At 35.4% G+C, this 17,642-nt stretch overlaps 1 protein-coding gene across 2 annotated transcripts; it reads right to left on the bottom strand.

The window, feature by feature from the left end:
* Window positions 1-358: 358 nt before the first annotated feature.
* Window positions 359-7,909, bottom strand: LOC116733437 (N-acylneuraminate cytidylyltransferase-like). Of its 2 annotated transcripts, none has more exons than XM_032584293.1 (9): window positions 7,692-7,909; window positions 5,773-5,915; window positions 5,538-5,693; window positions 5,288-5,418; window positions 4,398-4,492; window positions 3,289-3,607; window positions 3,051-3,207; window positions 1,102-1,271; window positions 359-1,041 (listed from the first exon to the last, which is right to left on the bottom strand). In XM_032584293.1, exons 1-9 carry the CDS (start codon window positions 7,874-7,876, stop codon window positions 991-993), a joined length of 1,407 nt encoding a protein of 468 aa, XP_032440184.1. In that variant the 5' UTR covers window positions 7,877-7,909; the 3' UTR covers window positions 359-990. The 2 variants fall into 2 exon arrangements, with proteins under 2 accessions (XP_032440184.1, XP_032440183.1); XM_032584292.1 differs by having other exon boundaries at window positions 359-1,050; window positions 1,111-1,271.
* Between the last annotated feature and the right edge of the window lie 9,733 nt (window positions 7,910-17,642).

The following is a 17,642-nucleotide window of genomic DNA, read 5'->3' as shown; positions in this document are numbered from 1 at the left end:
CACTGGTGGTGGAGGTCGGTGAAGGATGCGAGCCTGAAGAGTGGAGGTGGAGAAGGGGTGGAGGAGGGTTGAGCGCAGCTGGAAAGTGGAAGATGCCATGGATGGAGGTTCATATCAACTGGGCCTTGGTCGGCGATTGGACGTGACGTGGCTTGGTCCAGCGTTGATAGGTCAGTGGCGATGAGCAGGACGCGCCGATTGGATGATGCAGGTGGGGCTAAAGAGTCTTCCAGTTTGAATTTGCGCCTAGGTTTAATTTGCCATAACTAATGACTGCCGCCTTTTGTGCAAACATCCTTCTGTTCTCTAGCACCTCTTGTAAAATCTAGTTGGACACAAAAAGTAGGAAAACCACACATCTATTCTCATTTAATCTTTTATTGATAATCAGTTTATTGCAGCTACTCCATGACAAACATTTAATTTTCCTGTCAGTGTTATAATAGTTATATACATGAATAAATATAGATGTATTTATTCATCTATATCATATATTATTACAGTAATATTAGAGCAGACAGAAATCAACAACTGCAATTTGGTACAAAACCATGTTATGTCCAGGGCATGTGGGTGAACAAATCAGATCGATCATCAGGACAGAGTAAAAGCAGCAAAGCGCCAGAAACATAATCAGTACTATCGGTAAGAGTTTATGAGCCGAATGTACAACAAACACAATGAAATGTTATGAATTAGTGGAAGAACTTCAGAAATCTGTCTTTTTATTCAGTAATTTATAGCTTGATTCTCATTATTTTAAAGTGTAATCTCACCATATTGCCTCAGGATTTTTTATGAAAACCAGCCACCAGATTTAGAACAACAATCTAACGAGTAAACTGAACTAAGACGTGCAGAAACAAGAAAAATGTGGCTTTTAGTGTCAACAACCAACAGGAACGGCTGCTGTGGAGAAAATCCGAGGTAAACCCAAGCTATTCTAATTTTTAAACAAGTACTGACGTTGTTTCTTGGCGTCTTTTGCCTTCATGATCCACTTTGTTGCCGTGGCCGCAGGTTGTAGTGGGCCGTGGGCACGGCGGACCGTGACCGCAGGACGCGGTCGGACGTGGGCACTGCCTTCTGCTTTTGGAGCCTGGCCTGCTGCTTCCGGAGCAGGACGTATTCAGCAAACTCCCACACAGCGCCCGCCCCGCCGCCATGCTTGCAGTGAAACATGCGGGCTTTGATGGCTTTGGGATGGGCATCCGCTGGAGTCGCACTCAGGCCCGCCAGCTGCAGACATCTGGCAGACGCTGCTTCACAGCCTGGGAGGAAAAACGAAGGTAAATATTTACTTTACTGCTCCACCAACAGGACGGCCATTAGGAGGCTAGCTCATTTCACAGATTTCCTACGTCTGTCTGTTTAAACTAATTTAAAATGGCTTAAAACATTATAAATGCATTAAAATGTTATGCTTACAGGCCTTATTTGTATGAAAATAATTTTAATAGCAAATACTTAATGCTAGAACATGATTGTTAGTAGAGGGCGAGCATAAAAACCCTAGTTTGTGTCTTGTTATTTTGTTAATTTTAGCCAATTATAATAACCACTTTAACAGAAAAGATATAACTTTTAACCCCAGGAAAAAAAAAAAAGATATTACACTCACCCTCTATGAAAAAAATCATGTTAAAGCAGGTTAAACAGTTAACACATTTTTAACTGGAAAAGAATAAAATCAAATAGTTTTCTATCTATTTTTTTCCCAGTTATTCAGACCTGAAAAATATTTCAATTAAACATTTTTCCAGATTGCTGAGACATAAGAAATTACTTTTACCCAGTAAAATATTTATTTATTGCAGAAAATAATCTGTTCTGTGCTTAACTGAATAAATTACTCCGCATTAATACTCAAAAAGCAACATTATCAATTTTCCCACATTGGAAGCTAAATGTTAAGCTCTCTTGGCTTTGCTGGTTGCTGGGAGACCAATAAATGCTAATATTTTAACACAAACCTAAATCAAATTCTGCTCAAGGCCTCATGCAACCTTGGACCGGCCCTGCATGATGAGTTAAAGCTGCTGCTGGATACAGAAGGACAAACGGGAGATTTAATTTATGTGGCTTCAGTAGCTCTTCCATTTGCTGTCTATTGAGTTTTTAATAAGCGCCACAGAAACCGTTTTGATTGCCCGAGCTTTATGGGACGAGTTTCTTTTAATAAATCTCCACGCGGCCATGCGCATTAACTCTGGCTGACTAAATAGACAAAGCGTTTGGTATGGTTTGATGGATGTGTAACTGTAAAAACAATAAAATAAAACCAGTGTGCTGCGTGACTACGAGGCGAGCGCAAAAACTCCTCCACCGGCTGAACGGCTTCACCACAAACAAACTGGGAACAAATACAAAAACATTATCAGTGCAGGTCAGCTGCTGTTCAGTTTGAGTGAAAGGAGGCAAACTTCAGACATCAAGCAGCGACAGCAACACGCAGAGGCGCCATCTCTGTGATTGGTCCTCCTGGGTTTGTGACCATTTAAATGCATCAACTATAAGGAATAATTCTGCTCTGCCAGTGAAACGCTCAAAGCAACAGAAACTTGCAGTCTGGATTATTAAAGAAAAAAAACATGTTAAGGGACTTTTTTTCAAAAACAAAAACAAGCAACGCTTAGCCTGGTGGGGGGTCAAGTGAAGCCTGGCGGGCCACCAGGCTTATAATACACTGGAGGAAACCCAGTCTACCCAGTAACACCAAAAAAGCAGGGATGTAAAACTCATTTCTATTTTGATCAAGAATGACTTTAAAGGGTTGATAGTTATTGGGTAGTTTTATTAATAAATTTTGCTACAAACTGTTAAAATATGAACGTGAGCCTCGACTTGACACATCTGTCCTACAGTTTCCAGTCTATTTAGATCAATATAACCAAATTTCCTTAATCTTATCACTAGCAGCTCGTTTGATGACCTTAAGCTTTAAGGTATAATATTGATTTTCTACAAAAATTTTCTCTTGAAAATTAAGTATTTTTGAAAACACCAACCAGACAAAAGTCAAAAAAAGTTTAAAAAGTCCAGATTTTTACCCATGTAGGCCACATTCTTCCATTTTAGCTTCTTCTTCTCCACCATCGACTGCACAGCTTTTAGTGGATCCTCTTCGACTACCATCACTTCCCAGCCCGTCATCATCTTCAGAGGATGTTGGAGCGCGACGTCCTCCTTGGAGATCATCAGCACCACCTGGAGGACAGGAGGTGTAAGGCGTTACAAGACACAGGTCAAAGTTTCTCCTTTGACGTTGATAAAGGCGACAGATCCGACCTGCACATCGTCTTCCTGCAGATTCCTGAGTCCTTCTATGTCTCTGCTGTGGATGGAGACACTGAATCCTTCTGTGTCTCTGCTGTGGATGGAGACACTGAATCCTTCTGTGTCTCTGCTCTTAGCAGAGGACACTTCAGAGTCGGACACGTTAGCAAAGAACACTTCAGAATCAGTGTCACACGGGCCACCAGCAAAGGACACTCCAGGCCTGTCCAGGGACCCAGACAAGTGGCCCCGTCCTTTGGTCAAACATCCGGAAATTTCACAGAACATCAGTCTGGGGTGTACGGTTACTCTCCGGCCAAAGTAACCGTACCTGTTGGGAGAAGCAGAGAACCCAAACATAAACATAAAGTTCAGCAGGATGTCCAGATGGACAAAAGTACTAAAATTAAACAAAGGGAAAAATTTAAATAAAAGGTTCAACGGTAAAATCTCAAGAATCTGAAATATTTTAGTTTTTTTTTTAAGAGTAAAAAGTAACTTATTATGCTTCCTTGAATGGGTTAAGATAGGTATGAGCATGTTTATTACATTTTTTGCACAAATTCATTCTTAGACAATGAGATTTCAGTCTGATCAGTTCTGTTTTAGGGCGTCCTGTCACTTTAAATCCACAGCTGCTGCTGGCCAGAATGGCTGCAAAAAGATGAGCAATTATACAAGTGTATATCTTTGAAAAGCAGAAATGGACCCTCCTTCACAAACAACAAGAAAGCTTAAAATGGTTTTGGCACGGTTAGTTAACAACAAAATACTCGTCTTTTCCATCAGCCATTGTACAGCAGTAAAACTAGCTGACCAAATGTGCTGGAGCTCTGCTTAGGTTGCTAGGGAACGGGCTGGGCTTTGCTGGGGTTGCCTGGTAACAGGCATTGCCTGCTGATTTGTGATGTTATATTCCATGGGATTTTGAAACAGCTCATTTTCCAGACACCAAAAATACAATTTATTGCCAAAAACCGCCTGGGCAGATTTTTTTAAGCACTTGGGCTGTTTTTAGAAGCAGTAGAAACCTAAATGAATGTATACAAATGTGCAAAATTCACATTTTGCACATTTGTATACATTCATTTAGGTTTCACATGCAGTCGGTTTAAATTCACCTGAGTACTCTCTGCTCTGCCACAGGCCAGTCGATGTCCATGTCGATGTCCACGCTGTGCTCTGGCTTCATCTCAACGTAGGCGACCCGACCGCCCTGCAGAGAGTCCGACACAAACATCAGAAAACCTCCAAACATCTGGAACTGATGGACACAGGTCTAGAGAAACATCTGCTCATCATAGGACAGAGTGCCTTTAATTTTCACCACCTAATAAAACAGCTATTATTGGACATTTTCTGCCCCTTACTGCCTGAATTTTGTGTTTTTGCCACTAAACTGTAAAAATAGGTTTATTATTTAAATGTAACAAACATAAATTTAAGTTTTTAGTGTGAAAGTTGGTGAGCTAGGCATAACTCTGACCACAAGATGGCAGCAAAGTAATGCCTCTAATTTTCATCACCCAATAATTTAATTAAACAATTATTTTAATATATTTATTACTGCCTGAATATTCAGTTTTTACGAATTGAAAAATAGATATTTAATTTAAATGTAACAGACATGAATTCAGGTTTTGTAGTGAATTAGGTATAACTCTGACCACTAGATGGCGACAAAGTACTCTTTGGTGGTTTGAGGCAAATTCACGACTATAGTCAACAGAGGAATAAAAACAAAGTTAGAGAGAAACAAGATCAAAATTATACAAACATCCTCAAATACATACATAGATCAATAATAACACTTGAACAAACGTCCCCAAGTCAAACCTTGGATCCAAACTTGTCGTCATTGACAAGCTTCTGGTCTAATTCTGGCTCAATATCTGACCACTTTTTGGTAGAATTCATTTAAACTTGTTGGTTTTCTGGCACAGATGTGGCTTTCAGGGAAACCTTTGGATCAAATTGTCAGTACTGAGAGCTAAACATTCAGAGCAGCTACCTGCAGCCGTCTTTTCTTCATGATGAGGCGTCTTTTGGCGAAGTACAATGAACCGTTCTCAATCAGTTCTCCGTTCCAGTCCTGACGCCTTGGACACTTCGCAGGGTTCAGATTCTCCGGCTCAGTGAAACCTGTAAGGAAGGACGAACATGTTCTGCTGTAGGTTCTCTGAAGCTGAACAGAACAATTGAACGCTGATTGAGTCCAATTACAGTCAAACTGGGGAATAGCAGGCGTTTGGTGAACTCACTTCCGTTCTCGACCTCCTTCCAGCGGAAATGGCGTTTCCGGACCACGGAGAAGATGGAGTCGTATCCGTCCTCTGTGATCTTCTTCAGGGCATTCTTTAGGTGAGATGGATGGAGACATGGAGACGTAGCCTGGATGTTACAGACCACTGTCACCTCTGAACAGGAGAAAAACTCATCTGTGATTTTCCATCCTCAACATTTGGGTCAACTTGTGTCCAGCTGAGCTTTTCCTACCTGGATTTTCCCTGAGAAACTCCTGAATTGTCTCCAAGGAAGTGGAGTCGTCCCTGGAGACTTTTTCGCTCCTCCGGTGGACTTTGGCCCACCAGGATTTTGCAACTTTTGCAATCTCATCGTGGTCTGTTGACACCCAAACACTAAAAAACAAACAAAAAGTTATGTTTATTTATAGCTGTAGGACAGTCCAGCAGAAAGTGTTTTATATCATAAAAGAATTAAATATGATAAAAAACAACAACAAACATTACAATGTCTTAAAAACAGCTCTAGACAGGTGGGTTGTTAGTTTTAATTTAAAGGAACTCAATGTTTCTGCAGTTTTCTGGAAGTTTGTACCAGATTAGTGGAGCCTAAAATCTAAATGCTGCTTCTCCATGTTTGGTTCTGGCTGTGGACCTTGAAGGACTTTAGAACTGGGGTGATGTGCTCTATGTTCCTGGTTTTAGTCAGAATGCCAGCAGCAGCGTTCTGGACCAGCTGCATCTGGAGGATTTTTTATTCAGACCTGTGAAGACACTGCTACAGTAATAAATGCAACTGAAAAAGTTTCCTGGAATCATTTTTAAATGCTGGAAATGTTCTTCAGGTGACAAAAGGCCGACTTTGTAACTGTCTTTATGTGTCTCTGAAGGTTCAGGTCAAACCCCAAAACAATCATAAGCCGTCTTGTCTATGTATTATAAACCCTGAGTTAGTATATAATACATAGTGTCCTACAGAGGTATCCATACACCTTGAACTTTTCCACATTTAGTAATATTGCTACTCTTTAGAGATGTTATGTCATGTTTAGCTGTGAATTGAAAAAGAACAAATATTTTTCCATATAAATAAATATGAGATTTGGGTTCTTAATCTACCAGCTACAACCTTAAATTTGCCACATTTTTTCATCTAAATCACCAATTTCCACATCTGATCACAGATACACAACTGGACTTAGATCTAGAATCTGGAAAAGGGGGCGGAGCTTAAAGCTGCTGATTATTTTGTTGAAATGTGTTTGTGGACAAACAGGAGCTCAAACACAAAGAAAATATATCAGACAGTAACCATGGTAACAAAACAACCACACTGTGAAGATTATTTTTTACACTTTTACCAAATAAATGTTCAAATCTTTTAGATTATCGATACTGAAAACATAAAATTAAACATAATTTGCTCATTCTCTATTAAGAAATAAACATTTTGATCTTTGGCCAAATTCAAGCATTTTGTGGCTGGCAGGATTTTTGCTCTGATTTGGTCTGTTGTGATGTGTAACCATGGCAACAAGGTACTAGTTTTACAACTGTGAGCAGTTCCAATGCATCATTATTTATTAATTATTGTTTTTTATTTGACCATAATTTAAACAGGTTGTCTCATTGACACCCGAGATCTCATTTACAAGAGAAACTGGTTTTGAAAACAAACAAATAGAAAAATGAAAGTAATTAATTGACTCAATTAAATCAAATAAGCTAATAAAATATGAGTTTAAAAACAAAAAGGAACTTTTATATTAAGTTATTTGTTTAAGTCCATCTGTAAACAATCCAAGCTCAAACACAAAACTATAATTTAAAACATAATAGAACATATTACAATTGATAAGATTAGAAACGCATTTCAGGAAAATGCAGCCTATTGAACGTATACTTAAATAGATTGCTTTTCTCCTTATAGAGATATTATTTACACTTTTAAAGAGTAAACTTGCCAACTCTGCTTAAATCTAAACTTTTATTTGAAGAAAATTGACACTTTTAATGCATCTTTGTTGAAACAGTTGAATTAAGGTTAATGATATTCTCATTTTTAAGCAGCTTTGTTCGCTTTCTACCTCGGACAGGCCCTGCAGTAAAGCTAGCAGTGAAGCTAGCTTGATTATGTTTCTTTTAAAGTCCGGTATGGACTTTAAAATCTACCTGTCGAACACATCCGAGTCGATGGCGGCTCTCAGCACCCAGCAGATCAGAGGAACCCCGGCCAGCAGCTTGATGTTCTTCAGCCGGATGCCTTTGCTTCCGCCTCTTGCCAGAATCAGAGCCGCTACGTGTCCGACCTCAGGATACTTCAGGCTCCCAGCTTCTTCTTGTTTTCGGGCAGCCATGGAGTCTTCTTGTCAGGACTCGGGACCCAAACGCGAATACGGTCTGATAATGACTGAGGTGTCGATCCGAATCAGAAGACGGACAAAGCCATTTATAGGTGTCCTTCTTCTTCTTCTTCTTCTTTAGATTTTAACGGCAGCTTGTATCCATTATTGTTGCACTACTGCCATCTACTGGATCCTAATATCTTTACCTCAAATTCTCATAATAAGCCCAGTACTTTAAAAAAAAACGAAAAATCGTATTTTTCCTTCAATACTATTTAACCCCATTAGGGACAAAGGGTGAACAGAAAATGGATGGATGGATGGATGGATACTATTTAACTGATCAACCACATTCTCAAATTTCAATTCCCTGTTAAAACCTAATTCCATTTTTAATAATCTTCTTTGATTTACATATTTTCTACAACTAATAAAAACATGTTCCATCGTTTCTACAGCATCACACCAACTACATAAATCAGTGAGGTGTTTCCCCATCTTAAAAAGAGTTCCATTTAAAAAAATGTGACCAGTTCTTATTCTATTTATAATTATCTCTTCCCTCCTGTTTATTCCTCTAATCCTTTCTACATCGACTGTATTTTATATCCTATATAAATGTCTTCCATTTATTTCATTATCCCACCTAATTTTCCATATCTTCTTACTTTCTCTCCAAACTATATTTTTTCCTTCAGATTTAGATAACTTTATTGGCATATCAATATCATCTTTTTTAATATCCTCCTTAGCCAACCTATCTGCTCTTTCATTACCCAAAATACCTACATGAGCAGGAGTCAAAAATAATATTACATTTTAATTTTGTTCACATATTCTATGATGAACAGCCATAATCTCATATAATATATTTTGATGATTATTTGTACTTCCTTTTCCAATACTCAACAATGCAGATAATGAATTACTACAAACTATTATTTTATTTATATTAGTATCCTCCACCCATTCTAAAGCTAATAATATAGCACCTAATTCTACTGCATATATACTGAGATAATTAGATGCTCTTTTTGAAATATTAATCTTTAATTCAGGAATCACTACTGCTATACTAGTTGCTTCATTTTTTGGTCTTTCTAATCATCAGAAAAAAAATTGCAAATAATCATTATATTTATTCTCTATTTGATTATAAAATTCTTGGCAGATGTCTGTTATATTTCTTTCCTTAATATTTGATAATGATCTGTCTATATTAATATATTTCCATGTCCATGTAGGTCTCAAAAGCCACATTACTGTTGGACTAAATTCTTTGTTATATACATTAAATGATTTTGCTCTATCATCCTCAACCCACCCAAAACTATTAATTTGTTCCTTTCCTCTTTCCCAACAGTTTTCTAATACTTTCTTAACTGGATGACCTTCCTTATGTCCTTTTAAACTTATCCAATAATTGACCATTATCTGTTGTCTTCTGATACATAATGGCATTTCTCCTGATTCTACTTGTAAAGCGCATACTGGAGTTGGTTTAACTGCCCCTAAACATATTCTCAATGCTCTGGCTTGAATAACATCTAGTTTTTTAAATCTAGATTTAGCCGCTGAACCATACACCACACTCCCATAATCTATTCTTGACCGAATTAGTGACACATAAACATTTTTAAGTGATTCAAAACTTACACCCCATGTCAACCCAGCTAAACACCTCATAATGTTAAGAACCGTTTTACTTTTCTCCATAATATGTTCTATGTGATTTTCCCAAGTTAGTTTATCAAAAACTACTCCCAAAAAACAAAAACAATCAACTCTTTCTAACTCTTTCCCATATAAATACAACATTTTATCAACCCCAATTTTTTTTATTTGTAAAAAACATTACATTTGTCGTCTCAGTTGAAAATTTAAAAGCCCCTCTGTCCCCCCACTTACCCACTTTATCTATGCCTTCCTGAAGTTTTAAAATAAGATGACCTACATTTCTTCCCCTTTTCCATAATGCTCCATCATCAGCAAAAAGCGACTTACCAAAACTAATTAATAATTGTTTAAAAATATCATTAATCATAACTGAGAATAATGTTGGGCTTCCTTGAGGAATTACATTTTCTATTTTACATGATTGTGAAACATGAGGTCCTATTTTGACTTGAATAGTTCTATCACATAAAAAAAATCCCATAACCAATTAAACATATTACCTCCTTTACCTATCTGATGTAATTTAATCATTAACCCTTCCCTCCATAGCATATCTTATGCTTTCTCCACATCAAAAAACACAGCAACAACAGTTTCCTTGTTAATCTGAGCTTCTCTAATATCATCTAAACATAAAACAGGATCTATTTCTCCTCTCCCTCTATGAAAATCACTCTGATAAGGAGCAATTATATTTCTTGACTCCAAATATTGTATTAGTCTCTCATTCACCATCCTTTCCATCAGTTTACACATATTAGAAGTTAAAGCTATTGGTCTGTAGTTTCCAGGATTACTATGATCTTTCCCAGGTTTCTTTACTGGAATAACAATCACTTCTTTCCATTTACAAGGCAGTCTCCCCTCTTTCCAAATCTTATTATACAAAATTACTAATTTATTTAAAACGTCATCACTCACATGTCTTAACATAATATAACACACTTCATCTTTACCTGGAGCACTATTCCTGGTTTTATCCAAAGCTCATCCTGCTCATAAATAAACTGTTTAAAATCTTGGGTAAGGGGTGAATGACACCCCATTATTGCTATTTGAACTTTTTGAAGCATCTGTATATGAGATAAATCAAAGTCTTTTACAATATTTTCTATCTCCCATCCAAAAGAATTTAAATTCTTTTTTTTCCTTTTCCAACTAGGTTTTAAAATTTCTTGACATTAATGATTTCCATCATGACCCTTTAAATGACACCAATAAGTTTTCTTTAACTCTAATCTTCTAAGATGAAGTGGCATCTCTCCCATTTCTACCAGTAAGGCTGACGTTGGAGTTGTTCTGACAGCTCATAACCTCAAAGCTTGATACTGAATATTATCTAATTTTTTGAGTAAAGTTTCTGATGCTGATCCAAAAGCTATACTACCATAATCAAAAACAGACCTTATTAAACCAGTATATATTGTTTTCAATGCTTTTCTCTCAGCACCCTTCTCACTCCAAACATCTCATTACATTTAAAACTCTCTTACACTTATCCAATACTTTTTTAATATGAATTTTCTGTGAAGGAAAAATTTAGTAACAATGTTTAAATAAATTTGAATGTACACTTTATGATGTTTTTATTAAAGGTTTGCACTCAGTTGCAGCTCAACAGGACATATGCTCTTCTGACCCTCCTCAAATAAGTGAAGACCAGGGTGTTCAGCAGTTAGAAATGTGAGACATGGCTAAGGTGATAAGCCTAGGTTGTAGAAGTTCAGTTTCTAGTATCTGTTTAGCCATCAGCAGAGAGGCCTTCTTGGAGAAACGCCTTACGTTGAGCTGTGAATGTGTATGCAACTCTGCTCCACTGGAACTGACAGATAAATAACTTATAGATTTTTACCTGACACTTGAGCCAGGGGGTGTGACTACGTAATGTGTGATGTATCCTATGTAAATGAGGGGACGTTCAGCCCCAAGTCAGAACTCATCTGATTCTCACTGAGATGTGAGCTTTGTATGTTTTCTCCATTTGCAAATGTTAATTAAAGCTGTGTTTGTGCTCTTTTAAAGCTAAAGTTTGGTCTCAAATTTTGTGCAACTTAACATTTCCAAGTAAGTTTTTCATCCAGCCATAAACCCAAAAACTTAAATTCCTTTACCCTTTCTAACTCATGATTATATATCTGCAGTTTTAAATTGTTAGATACTTTCTTCCTTGTAAAAAATAAAGTCTTTGTTTTCTCTATAGAAATTTTAAATCCCCATTTAAAAGACCAATCTTCTATTATTAATTGCTTCTTGTATCTTTCTAACAATAAAATTTAAATTTTTACCAGATTGCTCCATCATCAGCAAATAAAGAAAATCCCATTCCTCTCTCCAAATTATCAAACATATCATTAATCATGATAGAAAAAAACAAAGGACTCACTATACTTCCCTGAGGTGTACCATTTTCAACAAAAAACCTTTCTGACAAATTCTTACTTGTATTGATCTATCTTGTAGAAAATCTTTTATCCAATAAAACATTGATCCACTAATACTGCTTTGGTTGCACCGCCACCATGTGGTGTAGAATGGGAACTGCAACAGAAATTAATATGTAATATTCCTGTGAACTGTCAAATAATCAGAGGTGGGCAGAGAACCCAAAAATTGTACTCAAGAATAGAACTACTTCAACATTTCTTTACTCAAGTAAAAGTACAAAATAACCATCCACAGAAATACTTGAATAATAGCAAAAAGTATTTAGTAAACGAGAGTAACTTATCATTTTAAAAATTACACCACTAGACGGACCAAAATGTAAACATATGTTCACATTTTGGTATTTGAAAGATGAAGAATGAAAATATTCCATATAAACATCATCAGACAATAACAAAATCAGACAAAAAAAATTCCAAATCAGTTTCTTTCAGTTTAAAACTTATGAAACTTTAACAAACATTCAGGTGTGTGTCTGGTGAAGTTTTGTTAAAAACACCTTTGTTCTTCACTCAGTGAAGTTAATATCTAGAAATTTTACTCAAGTAAGAGTAAAGAGTTAATTAACTTCATAATAGAGTCACTCAAGTAAAAGTAAAAAGGACAACATATAAAAGTAAATTTTTCTCCAAAAAGTTACTCAAGTAGGTGTAGCTAATTACTGTCCAGCTCTGGAAATACGACTGAAAAAAGATTGTTATTGACAGGTAATTTATTTATTAAATCACATTTAGAACACTTTTCTTTCCGGTATTAAATGTTTCACTTACATCTATTAAGAAACATTTAAAAAGAGAATATTACATTTTACCAACAAAAAACAATATTTTTAATGCAGAAAATTGGACTATGTTATTTTCAAAAGGTATATTTAATCTGACAAACTGTTGGAATTAAAGTTCTAGTTTACTGAATATGACCAGTTGAAATATTTCATAATTGGTTATATTATTTGGATTTGAGAAAGAAATGTGTTTCTTAATGTAAAAGAAACAAGCTTCTCACAAAAAACCTCAACACAATATATAAGGAGTTTATATTTTTCAATAATCATTGAAAAACTTATAGCTTTTTCATGTTGCATTGGTAAATGTAATTTTTTCCTAACTGGGTCCCTGTAGAACATTAACATTAAGAAACATAATGAACAATATAAAATAATTAATTACATTATTTAACAGAATATTTATTAATATATATATTATATTTACCAAACAAATATTAACATTAACAAAGGTTACAATTATGTCTATGTTAAAATTATATAGAGAGTTATATATATATGTCAGTCATAAAGTAATTTAAACTTCTTTGGTTCTGCAAACAAACTTGCATCTGATTGGCTGACCCGGGCAAACCTTTAGACACCTTCATTCTTAGGAACAACCCAAACTTAAAGTTTACCTGAAGTAGTTCTACTTGGATAGATGGTGTTTACTCCACTGGGAAGTTTCTGGTCCTCGTTGTGGATGTCATTACAGTCAGCTTGCACTTTGACCTCTTCACAGCTGACCAGCAGTGGAGCCCAGAGGAAGAGAACCATGACAGCTAGAAGACAGAATATGGAAACTTTTCAACATCACCCATCAAAGAAACACTGATCAACATTCATTTAGTCAGATTAAACCTGATTTCTCTTCATGCCTTTTCTTGTCCTGGATGTAGTGCTTCCCGATTTGCAGCCTCAGCATCACCATATGAAAGAAACTGGTCAAATGCAGCAAAACACACCTGTGAAACAATGAAATAAAACATGTATTTCGCCAATGTTGTATAAGAAATTATGAAATAATTTAAATTGTAATGATTTAAATATGTAATAAACAAAACAATGAGGCAATAAAAGTTATACAAATTATTCAATTATTTATTTTATTGTTAAATTTAATTTAATTAAATTTCATCATTTTACTGATAACATTTTTAAATATTCTTTTGTAATTTTAGCTACATATAACAAAATTTAAGTTTATAGTTTTTGTTGCCCCCTGCTGGCAGAAATTATTTTAATTTGTTGTTATGATATTTACATTTATGCTGCAAATTGTAAAATCTTTAATTGTAGCTATGCAACGAGAAAAAACTACAATCTTTGCTGCAGATCATATCAATCGGTCAACAATTAAACACCAACAGGCGGCGAAAATATCTAATTTAAATCATCAACACATGAGTTTTAGTGGCTTTTTAAAGTAAAACTCAGTTTTTTTAGATACAGATTCACAAATCAGTTCCAGTTAAGTTTCCATCTTTCAACAGTTTTGTGTGCAGAGGTTTAAAATAACACACACACACACACACACACACACACACAGGTGCAGATATGCTACCTGACCAGTACTCTCACCCACTGCTGAGGAAACAAAAACTAAAACCCAAAGTATTCGGGTGGAAGGTGAAAGGCAACTAAAATATGGACAGTGAAATAGTTTATATTAAAGATAAAGGCCACATTTAAATCAGCATTAGTTACTTTTATTAATGGGTTCAGTTTTGGTCTGAACTGTTCGGTTTCGGTTGAACAAAGGCAAAAATGTTTCTCATTCCAGATCCGTGTGTCACACTTTCCTCTTTCATCCTTAATTACTTAAAAACATCTGACAACTAACTGTCTCCATTAATCACATCCAGAACGGCTCACATTATTTTATTGTTTGATACTTAAATACTAAAATCTAAAAATTATCACTGAAGATTCTCAGATTATGTCTTTTCACCATAAAGCTCATTAATTAAATCCCTTGTTTTTGTTTTGTTTACATCGTTCCTATCAGGTGTGAGGTTGCCGAAAAGGAAGTTGGCGCAGGAATTAAAGCAAAGCGTTTCCAAGGAGACGGGTCAGCAGATCAGGTCCAACTGGTGTTAAATGGCCTCTCTGCTGGCTTTTCAACTGTTTCCTTCCCAGTTTCAGCTGGGAACCAGTCGAGCTCTCCATGCAGGTTTATGGACGGAGGTGGAGAGAAAATGATCACAGAGGATTTAATACAGTAAAAGTCACAATCAATCAATCAATCAATCAATCAATCAATCAATCGGTTGGTAAATTTGTTTTGTGGTTCTTTTTCTGTGAACATTATGTCAAATATTTACTTTTCTATCTCTCTTTAACATCAATTTATGGCTGTTTTTCCATTATTTGATAGTTTTTTATTCAGTTTTTCCACCATTTTGATTTGTTTTGTGTTATTTTTTGGGCTACTTGTGCATTTAAGTTTCTTTTCATATCAATTTTGTCTTATAGTGGCAACTTTTGTTTCTTTTTAATGTTTTTTTTCTATGTTTCACCAGTTTATTCTCCCAGTTTTAAACTATTTAAAAACCGAAATAGTTTAATCCAAAAATAAAATTACATTATTTTATTTGTGTGACTAAGAACAAAAATGTTTTGTTTTCATCTGCATCACACACTATCAGAGTTTTTCTTTGTAAATTTAAAACCGAATCGCTTTGGTTAAGTTATTCCAACATTTTGAAATGATACAGGAATAAAGTCGGAATATTGGCTGATTAAAGTCAAAATAATATGAGAATAAAGTTGTAATATTATGAGAATTAATTAATACATGGTAGTATAATAATCTATTATATTCCCATATGACTTGAATAGAGTCAAAATAATGTGAGAATAAAGTTGCAATGTTGCCAGATTAAAGTTGTAATATTATGAGAATAAACTCATATGAGAATAAAATCATAACTTTAGCAGAATAAAGAAATTAATATGGGAATAATGTCAAAATAATGCAAAAATAAAATCATAATATTCCCAGATTAAAGTCATAGTATTATGAGAATAAAGTTGGATCTCCTACAAATTTATTCTCATATTATTTCAACTTTAATCTGGGAATATTATGACTTTATTCACATAAATTTATATATTTTTAATTTTCTTAGCATGGACCTAACACTCTATCATAGATCTGTGGATTTGTCTTTTTGACGTTTTTGTAGTTTTTAGATTTATATTCCATCAGTTCCTAATAGATTCCTTTTCTCTGGGTGAATATTGTAAATATTAGCTCAGTTTTACTGTTTTGCATCCTTTCCTGTTTCCTAATCTTTATTTAGAGGGGCTGTGGCCTCCGTCCTTTGCACTCTCTTGCCCTGTACCTTGTAGGCGGCACCTCTAATTATTTAAAGTGTTGCAGTGTTAGCGACAGAGAAGGAGGAAAGAGAAGGAGGCACATCTGGCCAGACTGCTCCAACAGCCCGGGCAGCATACCTTCAGCCTTCCTCCACTCCTCTTCAGATGAACTCCAACACCCAACGCTCCCTCTGCTCTACTGATAGGCTGTTCACACCTTTATTTACAACCTTATTTTGGCATCTAGATTGTGTTAATCTGAATCCAACCACAAAGGAGTTGCTGGAGTAGAGTAGAAAGGGAAACTTTTACTATAAGTGTTGTTATTGGAGGAAAAAACACTTTTTAGCTAAGAAAAATAACACAACATGTTCTCCAATTGATGAAAACCCCTCATTTTGGAACTAAATCTGAAATAAGTGATGTGAAAAGCAACTGTTTCACAATGAATTATTGCTAGAATCACTCCTAAACATAAACAATTTAAAGAAAATATAAAATAAGTGTTCATCTAACTGTTTTGTCTTTACAGTCAGCACTGAACTAAAGTAAAAATGGCTGCAATAAACCAAATAAAGGAATTAAAAAGACAAAAAATACTCACCATTCACAAATACATTATACCAGTTTAAAGAAAAAATAAAATTAATGCTCATTTAAGTTTACGGACCGAAACGAGTGGGCTGGACAATATGGCTGAAAAACATATCACAACATAAATGTTTCTAATCAGTCGATGCAGATAATTACTGATAAGTTTTATTTTGTTTTAAACATCTGAAATACAGCCAAACTGGTGGCGTGACATTTCCTCTCTTACCCACAGTTTTCATTCCACGACGTTGTTGTGTATTTTTCAGCCACGGTGGCAAAACCTTTAACTCCTGCTGCGCAAGTTACTCAACAAGTTGTTGCTAGGTAACCGAAGAATGAATGAGTTGCTAGGTAACCAAAGAACAGAATGAGTTGATTCCACCAACCTAGCTTAGCAGGCTGTGAGAAGTTGAGAGGCTAAAGTCTTTCCTCTGCCTACATCTCCCAGAATGCTGTGCGGTTCTGGATCAAAGTTGAGTGAAATCCATATACTGAATATTCTATCAGATGTATTATTATATTAATATTTATCACAGATACTTAAAAAAGCATATGCTAGAACTTTTTTCACTCACTGACAGCAAATCTGTGTTGATCTGTTTATTAATTTATTTATTACTAAAATCTGCAGGTACTTATTTAAACACAAACAGTGATTTTTAAGTGATGGACTCTCACAAATTAAATACTATCTACTATTTGAAACATTAATTTTGGATTAATTCATTTAAACACTTCAACTTTTATAATTATGATCTAATAGGGACCTTAAAATTCACCCGTTAAACCAGCCTGATTTGAAAAACGAAATGTTAAAAATGTGGAAATTTTACACAAAATTGTACTAAATTAACGAGAGGTAAATCTACAAACAAACATCAAATATGAGTCATGCTTCATTTGGGTATTTATTAACTGTATGACACAGTAGAGTTTTATGCTCTCGCCAAGCTATCGGCCCCAATAATATTCAAA

Source organism: Xiphophorus hellerii, chromosome 14 (assembly GCF_003331165.1).
Source record: "Xiphophorus hellerii strain 12219 chromosome 14, Xiphophorus_hellerii-4.1, whole genome shotgun sequence".
Lineage (NCBI taxonomy): Eukaryota > Metazoa > Chordata > Actinopteri > Cyprinodontiformes > Poeciliidae > Xiphophorus > Xiphophorus hellerii.
Note: the sequence above shows the minus strand (reverse complement) of the source record. Positions and strands in the feature narration are given on the sequence as shown.